At 32.1% G+C, this 18,795-nt stretch overlaps 1 protein-coding gene across 1 annotated transcript in view; it reads right to left on the bottom strand.

Annotated features, from left to right (window-relative positions):
• Window positions 1-18,795, bottom strand: part of LOC143193098 (uncharacterized) — a 917,882-nt gene that overhangs the window by 761,024 nt on the left and 138,063 nt on the right. Inside the window, exon 2 of the mRNA XM_076399062.1 lies at window positions 14,243-14,346. Coding sequence (XP_076255177.1) covers window positions 14,243-14,324 — 82 coding nt within the window. The 5' untranslated portion in view covers window positions 14,325-14,346. The remainder of the gene's footprint in view (window positions 1-14,242; window positions 14,347-18,795) is intronic.

Below are 18,795 nucleotides of genomic sequence, written 5' to 3'. Positions count from 1 at the left end.
GGCATATTAAGTTTACCGACGAAAAGTGGAACTATTATGATAATCACAAGCACAAAAACTCATCGGTTAATCCAGAAGAATCATCAACATTGTCACACCGAAGCAAAATATTTTTGGCCATAAAGTCTTGTGTCTATTGTGTATATGGTGGGATCAGCAAGGTTTAGTCCAATCTATAGGGTACTCTATAATTCTATGCCTTATAACATTTTAAGTTTATGTTCATATTTCGTTACTTTTCTGTTCATTTTTGCCCTTACACATATATATTCTTTATATTATGTGTGTAGTTCAGGTAAATAACATAGCAAAACTCAGATCTGACTAGTAAATTATGGTAGTACGTCGATACATGCGAAATATTAAAAAGTATCAGTAGTTTTAAACCATTTTTGTACCAAATTAATGATTTAATCAAAGCCTTTATGTCTTGAATTTAATTTTTTGTATTTGTTTATACTAGATTTACTTGATAATTATTATTATGAATTCAAATCAAACGCAATATCATTTGAAAATTTTACTAATTTATTTATTATTATTACTTCAACTAATCTGCTGTCATTACCCGATTTAAATCTGACATACAAATTAGAGCCCATTAGAGAACATTAACAGCTTTTTAAAAATAAACTAAGACTATTTCACGCATGAAAAGACTAAAATAAATAATTCGTTTATAGTGACAACAAATCGGGAACAATAACGTCTTTTAAACCTTGGCTCCTGTTTGCTTTTGATGTCGTTAAGCTTGTTAAATCACGATTCCAAGTTGAAACAAATAAAATTTATTGCCTCACTACGCAGGAATGTCATAAAAACGACATTAATTGATAATAATCACTATAAATTAATTACAGAACCAGTCCGCGTCCAAAAATAAACCGTTATCCATCAATCAATCACTTAAACACGTCTTTAGGGCAACAAAGAAACAAAAAAGCCATCCAAAAGCACGAGCGCTAATCGAGGCATCTGGCTGGCGAAAACAAGAGAAACAATTAACAGTCGGTTTAAAATAAAAGAAAAACGGAGGCTGTGATCTTAATCGGCGCCGTGCTTTGACATGAGCTCATGGCCCGCATGGATCGTCTCGATTTGGAACTGTCACGGCAAGAAACAGAAAACATATGTTTTAATTAATTTTGTTCTTGGGTTAATTGCAACGTTGTCCAATTGTATTTTACATGAAACTAAATTTATACCATTTTTTATATTTCATACTGCAATGATCATTGACCAAAACATATTATTTAAAATAAAATAAAAAAAAATGTAAATTTTCCGAGATTTCTAATAAGTAATATGTTCAATGGAATACTGTAATACCTTTGTCTTTAGGAACGTAATTTTCTCAACTGTAAAGACACTGACTTATGAGCTGTTATAGCATCATATTGCAGAATATCTATTGCAGACTAATCATTATAAAATATTCGCCATCTAAAATCGCAATAGTTTTTATAGAATCAGCGATATATAAACAATGCTTTATTTTGTATAGATAAGTGAAATTTTATTTTAAAGAGCTAGCATACACTACTGAGTCTAGATTAAAATCCAAGTATTTATGTGGAATTGTATTGTTGTTTAATTCAACATATGGTAGTGTTTGTTGATAAAGCACTAACATTTTTTGATTTTTAATTTTTTTAGTAAAGCATAAACAAAATATCTTGTTCAGCTCCAAGGATATCCAAAGTGAGGAATTGAATGTTGTTATGCAATTAGGCTGAATATTTTCAAAACAACAACTAAAACTAAGCAATAATAACTAAAACAGTTAATTTTTAGATTTTTGGTTATTCGATATATTTAACTGGAAATGTGCTTAAGGTTTTTCACCTCTTAACAATAATACTGTGACGATGTTATAGTGACTAGCCATCAATTGCTAAGGACAAGTTCGATTAATCAAACCAAACACAACACATATATAGCACTTTTATAATCCGAGATAAAAGTTGATATCCAACTGATGCAAAATTATATAATAATTTATTGTTGTATAGGTATATGAAGTAGCCTAAAAAATGAACAAAAATTATTTTGCAATCAATATCAAATTCTGAATTCAAACTCCCTTATGAATGAAGGATCGGCTGAAAACACTTGTATTGGGTTGGAGAAAAGTAATTTCGGTTTTCTTAATGGTTGTCAACGAAAATTTGTTTATATAAGTGATACGATAATTCCATTACTATAATACTTCTGGGATTTCTCGACAAAAAAAAACTAGACCAAGTTATTGACAATCCTGTATTGAAATCCACTTTACATTATTAACAAAGTTAAAAGTATAGGAACAAATGGAAATCGGCACTTTATACCCAATTTCAATTTGCTGAGTCAGTTTGCAAGAAGTGTAGCGTCATAATGGAAGACAACATAGTCCTATTGATCAATTCTGACCTCTCGTTAAATTGCCTGTTGTTGACGGTAGAGTGTCAAATTAATTCACACTTATGAAACTTATGAACTTCTTTTAATATATTTTTAAATCCCATTCGAAAGTGTTTTTGTTCCATTATTAGCAAAATCATTAGTCACGTAGCTTTAAACCTAAAACCCCCTAATAAAATGCCTAGAGCATCCATCTATTCTATAAATCTATTGGTAAATTTGATGATCTTCCGAAACCATATTATGTAATTTTACAGTGATTTGTTACGTTCTTCACGTGAATATGCTTCCACAAACAATTTTAAATGAATATTATTGTATAGAAGGTTATGCCTTTCGAGACTAACTAGCAATCGATTAATTTTTTGGTATATTCATAAGAGGTGAAACGTTGACTAGACAGGTAGGCCGCTGCTTCTGCTTCTAACATGTGAGTTCTAACTCATATGTCGGCACAAGTAGTAATCAGAAGAATAAAGCCTGGATAAGGATGGGGTAACATTTCCCATTCCAATTTTTCCAACTATGTTTGACACCTTGCTGTCATACTGAAGAATAACATTGTTGTGCCTTTGTTCGTATTATGACATTTTCGACGCAGTGCTCGTTCAAATGCACCAATTGCAGTCAACAGCGATCCCATTGATGGTTTAATTAAGTTTTAGAAGCTCATCAGTTAACAACATCCAGCTGCTCCCACCGAACACAAACGTAGTGAGGTATCATAGTGTACACGTAGTGGATTCGCTTTTCGTCATCAGTAACAATACGAGGCAAAAAAGGTTTCAATTCATACAGACAAGAATATCCAAGCTCTTGGTCCATTCTCATGTTCTTCAAGCGATTGGAAAAGGTTTCCTGTGTTATTCCAAACAATTCTGCATGTTCTTTCATTGTATATCGATCATCATCGGGTAATGATTTCAAATCCACATCTTCAAATTTTTTTGGCTGTCCAGAATGCCCTATGCCTTCGGTGCCAAAATAACTACTTTTAAAACGTTGAAACCAGTATTCACATGTTGAAATCGGTGAAGCATGGTTGACATAAGCTTTACATAGCTTTCGATGACCTTCAGCCGCCTTTTAGTTCAAGTTGAAGTAAAAACTTTGTCGAAATGACACATACCGAAAAGTTGAGCTTTAACATGAAGTTGGTTGCAAATGTACCCCATGAGATTTAATACAGTGTTTAGGTTAAATTATGTGTTAAAAAAATGTGGAAAATAAAAATAAATCAAAGGGAGCCGCGCTGCCTTACTTATTAGGCTTAGGCAGTCGATGGTGGCACTCACCTATGGTCAGTGACTGAATGAATGAAAGTACCCTTCAATAATATCCTAGATAAATGTCTCGTGGTTGCCAGATATTCGTTATCGTTTACTAGTTGGCGCTGCTGGCACCCCGTCCGTGTTCAACATCTGGGATTATATGTATGTGTATTTTGTAGACCGTTATTCCACAATATAAAATTCGACAAGCCTCAACGTCGCTACAAGTGTAACATAATCTGTGGTACATCCTTTTAAATAAATGTATAGTATAGACCTGAAAAATGTTTTATTATAATTTTATTATAAAGAAATATTGACGCCGAATTTATTGTTCCATGTTGGGAAATAGGTGGCGCTCCACGAACAACCTAATATATATAATATCAAAAACCATTTTAACAGGAAAGTTTTTGATAATCGAAATCTCCCGAGAAATTCCCCCATAAACTGATACACAAAAAGTTGTTTTATTCTATATCTTCTGTCGTCGACCTTAGACGAAACTTATCAATCAGCGTCCCTAACGGAAAACAATCGTCAACGGAACCAAACATTCGAAAATGGACTGTGGTGCTCGTCCAACTCAAACAACCTTAAAAATCCCCAGGTGAACCGGATGCCCCTGGCGTACTATGTTCGATAACGGTCGGCGTCGTCCCGGACGGGGTTGAATATCCCCCACACCTCCGCTACCTCTGCCCCATCGTAACCTGCACGATTCGGTCCCCGTTTTCGCGAATTATTTATGAATGGGGCCAGTGACAGGGTCAAATTGGTTGCGGAAAGAGAACAGCCAGGGGAATTCCGGGTAAAGAAAAGTGGAAGTTTTGCCGGCGTTTTTATACTGTTTTTATGTCAGAAATGTTCATTTCGGGGACGGTTTTTACTGAGACAGGACGTTAAAAATTTAAAGAATCGAGAACCAGCGATAAAAACGTTATTGTTGCCATCGGGAAAAGTGTGTGAAACGGATAGAGTGAGATGAAAGCAGCGAGAGACGCGGTAACTTTTATATCGATGGTTTTGATGGTGGGAAATTTTATGTCCTTAAGGCGGTTCTGCTCTTTTCATTTGTTGATGCTGAGCAATAGATCGAATATATAATCTATTACATTAGTGAAATAAGTTACTAGATGCGCAAGGTTTACTAAGAGAATTTTTATTTACTTAGTACTTATTTAGCTTACTTAGCATTTATTTTACGAAACGATACAATCGGCTCAATCCAATTCTTCAATTACACAGTTGAAAAATGTTTTAGTGGAATATGTTTTGACGACGGAAAGTAAGTGTTCTGGATTGACAAGGGCTGATCTTCTCAGAATGGTATATATGTTGGCCGAGCGTTAACAACTTGCAAAATCTATATAATACATATAAATATGGTTAAAACTTTTTCTGAAACAACATAAAGATAAACTGACACTAAGAAAGCCTACAGCAACGTCATTTGCAAGAACATACCTTTTCAACTTTTGGACGAGATGTACGAAAAAAAAATGAAGGCAAAGAACAAAAAAAGAGTCTAAAAATAAGAAATCAAAAAGCTACAGTGAAGGTGAAGAGGAATTTGATTCAAACACTGAACCAGGTGCCGCCGTAGGGAAAGAAGCCCCTGAAACTGTAGATGCAAAATGTACATTCTACGAGCAACTTTTTTCAGAAAACACAAGAGAAGATCTCTGACTTAAATGCTTGAGGTGTGGACTTTGGCCACATAACGACTGTGCAGGGCTAGAATTTGACACTTGGATATGTGATTTTTGTAAGTAAAATAATTAATTTCTTACAGTTACTAAATTTATTTTATTTCTTACTAGATAAGCATTATATGAACGTTATTTTCTTAGAAGATATTTAAGTTCACCTTTATAGACCATATTTGTGTAATTGTTCTATATTTAGCATGTAAGATATTATGTAATTTTGTTTAATGCTCAATTTTAATAATATAATTTACAATTGAAATAAGAAGATGTTACTGTGTAATCTAAAAATATATGACTATGATTAATATTACGTCAATAAAATGTTGATTTTTAAATAGTTTTTCACTTTTGACCCAAAAACCAAATGGTAGTCCATATTTAGTTACTTTCATCTAGTTATTGTTGCGTCTGTATAGCTTAGTTAGTTATATTAGCTTAGTATAGTTATAGTAAAATTATTTGTGAACTAGATGACCGGGTAAACTTCATCAAGGTCACCTCCACATTGCCTGTCGATTGTCGGCGAATTAAACCTTTTTTTTAGGTTTGGTCAGGTCTGATGACGGTATCACGGCTGTCAAATGACATCCGATCTAATACTATTTTACTATAATAAAAAATAAATATATAATATAAACATTTTGACTAAATCGTTGTTCTCATTAAAAAAAAGACGTTTGCAGTTCTTGAACAATACCTATCAATTTCCGCATCCGGATTATCCATAAATTAAATTTGTAATAATTGAAGACCTGCATCTGGCAGCGATAACAGCGCTCTTCATAGGTAACAAATAGGTCCTTCTATCTGCAATTGTCTACGATTTTGTTAACTTATTTCTGATACAAACTTGAATGTTATCAAAAAAGTTTACAGTATGATACATTGAAAACAAACATGAAATTGTCCTGTATAATATACGTTGAGCCAAACAACGTCACTTGGAAACAACTATTATATTTTTGAAAGTTGGTCAAGAAGTGATTAAATTCATCTCCCATGCCAGAAACTAATGAATGTAATGGACCGCTTATGACAATTTTGCTTTTTCACCGACACCACATAATCTAGTATATTCATCGCTTTATTTTAATAACTTACAATATTGACAAATGAATATATTTTCACCAATTATAACTGATTTTTTGGCACCAAAATACATTTCCTAATTGTATGCAAAGCTGTTAGTTTCTGTATCACGGAGCACTGCGTCTGCGGAATCGCTCAATTTCATTATGCCGTACTCGCTATTGTTGTGTTTGATGTACACATAAACTTATTGCATATTAAGACTACCCACTTCAGTTACGAAGACGGAACATTTGATTGACTTTGGTGACCTAAGTCAGGTCATATTATCCTTCATATTGTTAATAATAAAAGTAAAGAAAGTTCTCGAGCATAATATTTTTGACTAAATAATAACAAACGCGAAGTACATTTACAAAATATGCTTTATTATAAACAATTACTACATATTTCAACTTTATTTTTGGTAAATGTTTACTCGACCGCAATTATTCGAATTTTCTAGATTCTAAATTACAATTTACTTCAATATTCAATATATTTCAAATATGCAATTAGTCTTCAATTTTTTTACATATTTTCATAAAGTGACAATATGTGACAATCAACAACAATATCGATCCTCTGGTAGAGTGAAAATATTGATGGCAGTGACAGTGACTTTTTGTACGCGAAAACAAAATTGTTATTTCTACTATTTTTCTCGCAACTAATCCATATTTACACACCATAAAAACCTTCCCCGGACTTCCACTAATATTTTATAACTAAAATTAGCAAAATTGATTCAGCCGTTCTCGAGTTTTAGTGAGACTAACCCACCATAACTAAGCCAACTAATGCTTCGAGTAACTGCGGAACAATTGGAAATCCAACGTCAACCTGAATATCATAAATTTAATGAATTCTAAAGAGAAGAACCTTCTGATCTTACTGGAATGCTAGCCACTGCACCAGCTAAGAAATATATAAGATTTAAAAACGAAATATTTTATTTTACTTAAAACTATTTCCTATCACGGAAAGAACTAGTTACTTGTTAGATTGACTCTATCTTATTCTAAAGTCATATATGACGTATTCCTATCTGATGTATTCAAATCTGATGTATTCGCATTAAATCTGATATAAACGCGCCGTTTTTACTTGAACAACCAGGACTGTATCACTCAGGCGATATATGTATCAAAAAGATTCAATAATGCAATATTGTGAAAAAGCCATTGCAAGGAAAATTAAATGAAATAATCAGCAATAACTCATTGACTTAATAAAAATATATGTACTGTTTATAGAAGCAAGAAGGTATATAGGAAAATTGCTTGAGCTTTCCGCAATTCGCGCGTATTTAGCAATTCCAAATTCAATATCTCCCCATCAACTATTCTCTAACTATGAAACATACGGTAAACAAACCATTATAGTTAACGGTTGGAGTTTGTACCTACCGAATATCCAACGATGGCGTTCGGTATGTTCTAACTTTGGGAAATTACATTCTAAGGGACACGTGCAAGCTGTGTGGCTACTGTAATGGCATCGATATCAAAGAATACATCCAGTGTCGTGCGGTTAATTTTATTCCTGGATAAATAAATATCATCTGCCTATATCTTATAAAATAAACATATACAAACTTGAACAGTATGAGGCGTAAATTTAATTTTTAAGATTTAAAATCAATGAGAATGAATTGTTTGTCATTATCACAACATTTAGCCAAAGATGTTGGTTTTCAACCACTAGGACATTACTTATGTATATATGTCAGCATTGCTGACACTTAATCTTTAATTATTTATACTACTCTGTTTCAATGCCCCAATCTATTTTACGTCAATTCTTAATTTAAAAAAACATGTCCTAACACCTCTAAAATTGCAAGAATCAGTTTTCAAATTTAAAAGCACATGGCACACATATTACGACTAAGTTATTAACTACAACTATCAAGTAATTTTTACTTCATATCGTTTATATATTAGTTCAAAGGATTTCTGTCTCTTCAACCTCCGAGTAAGTCCAGTCGAACAGTTCTAGTACTTCGATATTTTTATATTCACGCAATCTCTATAAATGTTTTTTACAACGTTTTTGTTGTCGGAATCTTTGGATTTCTGTGGATGTCCTCATTTATAATGTACCAGGGTATTAACAATGGTGCGATGCAGCCTTGTTTTGGTAAGTTTGTATCATGTTAAAATTATATTTCTTTGTGTAACTTCATAATTCCACACCCTAGGCCACACTGGTTTCAATATTTGCTTGCGTAACAGTTTAGTATGGGGCATTAATTTGGATTATCATCCCAAAACCATCACATTTTTTGATTTTTTTTGAACCTCAATCAAAGTTGTGCTCGTTTCTTTCTAACATGCTCTATCCACTTGAGCTTTGCGTTTAGTGTCATTCATGGCCAAGTATTGAACTGTGATCACATATGGAATTACTCTAAAACCAATTATCATTGCCGTGCATAAGTAGACTTTGTAGCATTCAAGTTTGTTCGCCACTTATTAGTCCTCTTGGTAATATTATTGACAGCTGTTTGTACTCTATTCACAGTTGTCTAATACCTTTAATGGACTATATAAGTTTTCATGACACCTACAGTAGACCAGATGAAACTGAGACTAGACTAGATTGAGTAAACTAACTAGTTACTAAATTCATAAACTGTGTTAAAAATGGAATATTTACCGGAAAAACCGTGTGGCAAATATAAATCTGGAAGGTAAATAAACAAGCACTTCTTTTTCCCATAAGAAAACAACATTTACTGACACTACCAAATGTCCCAAGCGAACGACTTAGTGGTGCTGGTCTTATTGATACAATTAATCACACAATCGTTTGATAATTAGAGAGTCAAAGAATTTTTATATCATTGCAAAATAATATGTTATATGAAAAATTAAATAAAAGAAAGCTATAGAAAGAAAAGAAAGATATTTTAAGTAAAAACTTTATATAAATAAATATGAATATATAAATCTTTTATGAAACAATGCAATTGTAATTTGTAATAAAAATTTTACTCTAACATAAGACTAATTATATTTAATACAAAATAATATTAAGATAAAATCGTTAAGGTTTTGTAATAAAAATAATTGACCAATTAAATAGAAATTGTAATATTCACTTAATGCTATAAGAAACTTAACCTCAAACGATATTACCAAAATATTCGCATAGCTGCTACAGAGAAATAAATTATCTACGGAGATGCCTCAGAGTAGGGTGATGCGACAACCAACCTTTTTACAAAATTATAATCTTTCCACATTCATGTCTTACTATTCATTATTTATACGTTTTTTTGTTAAATGTAATTGCAAATATTGTAACAAATACATACATAATGTATTTACTTACTGTATGGAATAATTTGATGTACCGACTATTGCAATATTTCATTTAATTAACAATATACAAAGCAGTATCACAATGCCTCAATTATCTTGAACCCTACAGTTTTTATTAGTTTCAGTTTACATAAGTTACTATGATTTCAAAAGGTATTAAATGGATAAAACATGACTAAACAGTGATCTAGCACTAGTAACCAAGCTTAGTACAATCGTACATCTTCTGGAATTATCAGTTTGGTTAGCTTTACTGTTGTAAATCCAGTTTTATAATTTACACTTTTAAATCGTGTGACAGAAATAATACCAAAATGAAAAACTGTTATTTTAGGTAGAGAAATGTTGGTTACATTGATAATTGATTACATAAATAATTAAAATATACAAAACAAAATTTTACTTCAAACTACATTTAAATAAATATGTTGATGGTTTATATTTTATATTTTGGTATGGAAATGAACTATATATATATATATATATATATATATATATATATATATATATATATATATATATATATAACTCCAAATACTTAATTGTCTAAAAAAAGAGAAAAATTATTCGGGATAAATTTAGAAACCCCAATTGAATATTTAAAATTCGATGAAATGTTAAGTGGCTCCACGCCACTGCCTTCATCCGGTCCACATTTCAGTGTATTCCAGCCACATCCAGTAATAAATATTGAATATCGGATGTTTTGCAAACAATTTTCGCAGCATTCAATTCGATGGTTGTTCAACTAGTCTGCGTTTTTCCACCCGATGAAACGCTGTTTATTTAATCCTCAAATTACTGTTCGCTCTCTATTTACCGCGATTGTTAAACTTTGTTTCTCGCCATTGGAATATTACGAGTTGTATAAATGTTACTTTGAGTATTACCTGTATCAATCATTGTTTTGTAACAACTCCATTCTTACACTCTAAATGTGCATAATATTAAATACCTGATTGTATTTTATATTTTGGTATTTAAGACCAAAACAATAATAAACAATCACTGTTGCAAGCCTTTGACAAGTATTCAACTCAACAAATTGAATGAAATCAACGTTTAATCTATTTGACCGCTATAATCAAGAATTTGTGACACGGAATGTTGCCTTGATGAAACAGAAGTTTTTTAAAACAATACTTATTCATTTAATTGGTACGTTGGGTATTACACCCGTATCAACTAGTTATATTGATTTTTTTTTCGGAAGCTCTCCTTCTCTTTACAAAACACCATTTTGTGTACTTATTGCGTTACAATACTTAGTCAATTAACATGTACTATTATAAATCAACTCGTCACATACTTAAAGAAGATCAAATGAGTACACGGGTTAAAACTCTAAAAAAGACTCGCTGATCTGACTGAACTTGACACGTATTCTGGATTATTATCGAAGATCTAAGCTATAGAATATTAGAAGGGATACAAAATTTTCACCGCATATATGAAATCTAAAATCGACATGTAAAATTAGCGAGTGTAATTGCACTAAGACTCGATGTTTACGAATCTGGCATATATTTAATGATCTCCTTTAGCTTCAGAGATAATATGTTGGTCAGTATAACTAAACTTTGGTTTTTAAGAATCACTAAATCAGAATATGGTACTAATTTTGAATAATGCGAAAGATTGGTTATAATTTATAGTTATGACATATTTATTGTTAATATCAGAGTTGCCATAAATGTCAGTTAAATAAAAAATTGCTCAGATAATGCTTTATGGTTTATATTATACTAGAACACATTACTCAATTAGTTCCCAGTCTAAGAAAAACATTCCTCTTTGAGAATTAAACCAAGAGTGCTTTTCTGTAGAACACTGCTGTCACTTTGGATGGTATTTGACGGCTGAAACCTACTTAATATAGATTTTCATTTTAAGCCCAAATGATGGACAAAATAATATGAACACGTCACATATACACAATATAAGACCATTTGCTTTTGAATTAGTTATAATTATTCGCAGAATAAATTCCTGGTGTTTGAATATTTTCCAACCGAATGTAGTCCCATTTCTGTGTCAAAAGGTCCGCCAATTGATTGAATGATATTGTAAATGAGAATCTACTCTCCACCCTTTACTCTAGAACTACCCATAATAGTGGAATTATGTTGAGGTCTAGCGACTGTGCTGGCCAGAGAAGATGTTTGATGATATTCTGACGCTCCTCAAACTGAGACTGGATCATGTTGGCTGTGAGTATGGGCGCATTATCTTGAAATATGGCAGTGTTTGGCAGTAATATGCTAGTTGTAGTAAAACTTGATCACTGAGGATGTCGAGATACTAATTCCCAGTAATCCGGTAAGAGACGTGAACGAAAGAATCAGCTAAATACAACAGTATTGCCACTCAAATCATAACGAAACCTCCACCACGCTTGACTGTAAGAAGCAGGCAGTCCTGGCGTAGACATTCTTTTGGATCTTTTGGAGTCTTCCATACATAAAACCGGCCGTTTGTAGGAAACAATGTAAACAATTATTCATCGGATTATACCACATTATTCCAACCATCAAGTACCCAGCCACTTATTTCGCAGTTTAATGTTGTTTAATGTCCATCATGAAGGGTTTCGAAATCGCAGCCCTGCCATGAATGTTTTTGTCGAGATAGTATTATTCAAGGGAGTGTTGAGTTCTGTTGTTACTTTTGTCGCGATAGTTTTATGTTATCTGCCCATAACCCTTTTGAATGTATCTGTCAGTTAACTTTGGGTTTCACCCACTGTTCCTCTTCGTCAATGATGTTTTACAATGTTTTGTGTATGTTGTCATTGTCGTGAATACTATTGCCGCTCGTGAAATATTAAACAATACGGTTGTTTTCGTCACAGACGCCCCGAAAGCCAAGCATAAACGATTTGCCCTCTTTAAAATCTGAGAGATTACATATTTTATCTGTCGCGTATAATACACTAAAATATAACCTACAAAACTTGGCATTACATTATGTTACAGGAAAGTAGTTTTGACAACATGCAACAAGATGTACTACATAGTGTTATCATAGTATAGGGGTAGGTTGACTAACCATCAAGAACTAGTCGCAATAGCCTTGAGCCAATCAGTGAGCACAGGAGGCACGAGAGTCCGTCACTTCCCCCCGCTCAGTCACCGAGAACGCACGTCGTTTGAAAGAAGGAACTTAATATTGAAAGACAACGCACTTAATTAATTATTTTTGTCATAATATTATTTCTAATAATGTCTATTTATTCATAGTTATTGATTGTCAAAGCATTTATAACGAAAGTTTGATTCATGTTCTTTCTTTTATGTATTGTTTAAGGTGATTCGGGGCGCCTGGATGACCTTTTAACCATCCACCTAGTCAACCAGCCCCATAACATTATGGATATTCTACACATAAAATGAAGTCGGTATTTTTTAAAATTTTATCCAATAATTGTTATTTCAGGGCCATGCGAACATACAAAAGAAAGACAAATAGAGAGAGTACACCCAATGATGTAATAGATCGAGCGTGTCAACAAGTTATCTTTGACAAAAAAAGTATTAATTTTACGTCGAAAGAGTTTGGTATACCGTAAAAACGCCACGTCGTAAATATGACGAAAAAATTAGAAAAACAAGAATTACCGAAATCCGAATCAACTTTGGATAGCGTCGGCTAAAGAAAAAATAGACAACTATTTAGTGACGAGAAAGATCTTGTTTTAGAAAGTTACTTGAAGAAAGCAGCAGATATTTATTATGGATTAACACCGTATGAAACCCAAAAGTTCGCATATGAATTTGCAAAAAAAAACAAATCCTTACCTGACTCATGAAATACAGAACTCATTGCTGGTGCAGATTGGTTGGGCCATTTTCTTAAATGTCATCTGATTGTTTATTCTCGTAATTTGAATTTTATTGTGTTTAATTGAAGTGTCGAAAGATCGCCTATTGGTTTCAATTTTAAAAAATGAGTAATACATCTTTGTGTCTATTATCATATTTCCTCGTAGATTTTGCACTTACAACTTCATAGGTCAGCTTACCCTAGGTGAATAGTCAACCAACCCCAAGCATGAGGTAGGTTGACAAGTATTTCCTATTATACAAGAACTGGCCTGTACTCTATATCATAAAGAATAACGTGTTTTTTGTAATTTTTTTCCAAATCTTAATAGTAAATTTAAGCTGAAACTTGGTCAACCAAACCCGGTCTTCCTTATATTTGGCAATACATCTTCAATATATCAGCTCTTGCACATCAGAATTTTGAACTCTTAAGACTTATTGAGTGATATAATATCAGTATTCGATCATTAAGAAAATAATGTAATAATGGATATAATTAATAGAAAAACCAAAAATTACTCGCTTAATATTTTACTTAGTAATAATAATAATAAATCATAGAGTTCTTGAATAGGGATTGTTAAAATAAATGTAAAAGGTAAACAAAATAGTTTTAGTAAATTTTGTGCACTTACCTTGAGCGAAAGAGACGTTAGTGGCCAAGACGAAGATGGCGAGGGCGCACGCCGCAAATTTTAAACTCGTTCCTTCTGACATTCCGCAGTTTCGGTGGAGAGTCCTGGAATGCAAAAGTAATTCTGTGAGAGCATAATTTTAAAATTCCGACAGGAGCAAAAAATGCGACGTATAAAATTGTGGAGGTTCATTTTTGCGATGCGAAAAAAAAGGAGTTGGGGCTGTGGGGAAAGGGAAATACGCTGTCGAAATTGGATAATCAGCATTGTCGAGAGGAGATTTAATTAAAGGGTTTAAAAAAATAAAAACCAAATTTCGATCGTCGAAATATTGGAAAAATGTAATGTTACGTTCACTACTATATATATATATATATATATATATATATATATATATATATACTTCGGCAGACTTCGTACTGCCTCAATCGATAAATAAAAGACCTAATAATCCGTAATTAATTAAAAAAATGCTCGGTATGAATGAATTTTTATTATTATTTTCTATTAATTACACATGATGTTTCATACTTAAAAAACTTAGTTTTCCTGAAATACTGGCTATCTATAAGGTTTCAATTCAATATTTACAGACACACACAGTTATGATACAGCTTGTTAATCAATTTAAAGCTTTCTGATAACTTTTTTTTTGTTTTGTGGTGCGTAAATAAACAAAGATGACGGTTTTCCGACGCGCGAACACGCGACTTATAAGTGTCCATACGCGAAACAGGGAAACTCCAAGTTGATTCCGTAAAACCTCCAACGACTGGCCTTGAAATGTATTTATGGTCATCGCAAAGGCCAGACGTACTGGAAATTGTAAGCGTTTAAAATCGAATGGTAAATCCGTTGGAATCATCGGTATACGCGGGATCAAGACATCCTCTCCTTTGTATTTTTCCTTTATGATTGTTGCCTCAATGACGTCTTGTTCCATTGCACAGTCGATGTTGATTAATATTACGCAGCATGATGACAACTGATCCTACTTTTAACCTCAAATTGTGAGGTGGTAATCCAGGCAATTCAAGTGAATTTAAAAACTCCGTGGGACAGTTGACTACGTCGTCCTGGTTCATAATAGTGTCGACTGATTTGAAGGAAACCAACTGTCCCGGAAGAAAATTCTGAATTGTGGCATTGAGATCCTCAGCAATCTCGAATCCTCGACTTTTTTCCTCCTGACCATTTTCTAAATGGACTGAAAAATGGTAGGGTGTTTATCATGGATCGCAAATGAAAAGATACGCCAAATTGCTTCGTTGCTACTTATATAGCGACTCATCTGGTACTGTGATATTTCATCATTTGCATTGGTTACAGCGAAGACGGCGAAGAAGACGCTACCTTTGTTAACATATTTACATATGTACTTTATCGACTTCACAGAGTTACAATATTCCACATTGATGTGAGTCTCAAGAGCTTTGGATAATATTGCCGAATATCGCACGATCCAACGATTGTCTACATTAACATTTTGTCCTCTTACCTTCAGAACTACCGATCGCCCATTGTACGCAACTGATCGCTGACGATACAATGGGTATCCATCATATCCCGTTATGGTTTCAGCAATCAGTTCTCTTGAGTATCGCTTGGAACATCAACTATACAGGGTATATTGTTGTTGAAAACCGCAAGGTCCATATATCATGTGTTTGGTAACTACTGCATGCAATTTTGTGTCAACTGTGGGAAAGTTGGCATGAAATTTTCCTGTATAATATGTGTAGCGCCAAATGATGTCATCTGGAAACAACTGTTATATTTCTGAATGTTCGCCAAGAAGTGCTTAGAATCATTTCCAATCCCAGAAACTAAAAAGCGCAAAGGATCTGGTGGTGGGACCAATTGTGGCAATTTTCCGTTCTAGAGTTTTAGCGAGACTAACGAACCACGACTCATTTATATATATATATATATATATATATATATATATATATATATATATATATATATATATATATATATATATATATATATAGAATAAATAATTAATATTATACCTAGGATTTAATGGATGCATTTTTTTATGTAGAATAAAACGAAACTCTTCGCTTTTCCTTAAGAAACAATTCCACTGAATTTCGATTAAAGTATAAATAATCTCTATTATAATCGTCCTCCCTCTCGTTAAAATTAAAAGCATCATTTCTATATAACCTATTTCTTTTGTCAAAATTCTAAACCAAACAATGAAACAAAACAAAACCTGAACGCACAAAACAATAATACATTATTCTGTGTAACGTAAATAGCTCTACTATAGAGGCAATTTTACCTGGCATTCATATAAAAACTTCCATTATGATATTGAATATTTTACGAAGCAAAACACTACGATTCAGAGTAAACCAAGCGATGAAGATCACAGAGATACTTCGAAACGTACTATTTCTAAAATTGCTTTTTAATTAAAACAATGAAAAAAAATATATTAAAGTGACGAAGTTAAATGTAATCTAACGTCGAAAAATACTGAAATAATAAATATTTTTTCTGTTTATATTAAATACAATTGAAATTAAATGAAAACAAATCTCGTTTTTATCAGTGAATGATAAAATATTAATAACTAAAAGCATGTCTGAAACGGTTTAAAAGGACAAATTTATATATAGATTAATTTTTATCAAGACCATATAGAATCGATTCGGATCAATATTTATACTTTCATGCGAGAAAAGTTAATTACCCGTTGAAACCAGGCGATCTATAAATATTATAAGTTAATATTTATTTCGTTAATGTATTAATTAGGATTACCTGATAGTCAAGACCCACTGTTGAGAACATACATTATGCAGTATAGTCTATAAGGTATAGTCTAAAGAACGATAACATAAGTATTGACTAAGTAAAATCTATATATTAATTGGCTTAGCGAAAATGTTTCCCCAATTTTTGAAGAAAATTTTGAGATGACAAATATAGATAAAAGATAATGACTATATGAATATATAAATGAAGTAATGAAGATATGCAGAAGTTAAACTGAAACTAACTACATAATTTGCATAGATGGAACACAATGGACAAATAGAAGAAATTATGAATTATTAACAGTACATTTGTAAACATTTTAAAGCATTGTTAAATATTAAGGAGTTTAATGATTAATGCAATAATATATGCGACTATATGATCTTTATTATTTGAGAATTGTATCAATTATTTTGTATATTTACTTTATAGACCTAAGTTCTGGAATATCAGTAGTTAATTTAATAATGTGTTAAATTAATATATATGTGATTATTAATACATAAGCTGAAATCAAATATCAATATTAAATTTGCTTTATTCATATATTCTCTGTTTTAATATACGTACATGTATTACTTCATTAATTATTCCATACTTATGTTTATAACATAAAAGTGAAGAAAGATCATGTATACTTATATTTGATGCTCTGAAGATGTTACAGCTCTGAAAATAATCTTACTTATGATACTTTGTTATAATATTCAGTGGCGTAGAAATGTACAGTTATTAATATTTTGTAAATTACTGAAAGTTAAGAGATTTAGATTTAATTAAATGCAATTTAAAAATGTGAATGAGTGTGTGAATACTGAATATTGAAAATACTGTGAAAAAATTTTTAGTTACATATAACTTTTAATTAGTTTTTTTGCTGCATTCTGACATGCAAACATGATTAATTTAATACATTGTGGTCGAATTTCGGCCGCAGGACGATCACTAGTAAATTTGAATGCATATGTGTCAAAATATATTAATACGTTGAATTATACTCTTTTATTTTTGTTGAAAACATGTCAAATTTCAGTAACAATATGTATGTATACATCAGTTGAAATATCATTAATCAGTTACTAAAATTTCTTTAATGATTTAGGCAATTTATAAATACATAGAATGGAATTTTGCAAGATAATATTTAATTCCTCCAAATTAAGTAAATCGTATTCCGTAAAAAATATTCAGGACTAATCAAGTCAAGTTGTGGTTAGAAGGACCTATTCAAAGGATTTATCCGCTTTTTCGGTACAATGTATTGTATTCAAGGTATTATTCATCGATAACATCTACTTTTTCCCATGGTGCAGGCAATTTATAGATTCTATTCCGAAAGGTCGATTCCATCATTTGTAGGCTTAATAATAATAATTATGTTTGACACGTTATAATATAATAACATGTTTAAATTAAAAATTTATTTAAACTCATTTTCTAACAAAAATAAAAAAAACGAAGAAATAACTAACATCCATTTTTAGGCGTATAATAATCCCGACAAACCCCAACATAAAGACCAAATCAGCCCAACTCCTACGACCCCCCATTTTTCTAAAGCCGGCGACTAAACGAGAGCAAACGGCAGAGCACTAAAGAATACTGGAAAATCAGAACGCCCCACTCGCACACTCAAATCTCCATTTTGCCCCTTTTTCGTGTAATTTTCTTCTTTATTAAAGGCATAAATATGTAAAGTGAAATGAAAACGCGAATAACACTGATAATGCCGGGCCCCGTGCTCGTAAAAATTCCGTTTCGTTCTAAAAAAAAATATTTTG

This window comes from Rhynchophorus ferrugineus, unplaced genomic scaffold (assembly GCF_030347505.1).
Source record: "Rhynchophorus ferrugineus isolate W39M unplaced genomic scaffold, kcgeb_rfMv2 rfM3, whole genome shotgun sequence".
Lineage (NCBI taxonomy): Eukaryota > Metazoa > Arthropoda > Insecta > Coleoptera > Curculionidae > Rhynchophorus > Rhynchophorus ferrugineus.
The sequence above is the reverse complement of the archived record's forward strand: the minus strand, read 5'-3'. Positions and strand labels throughout refer to the sequence as shown.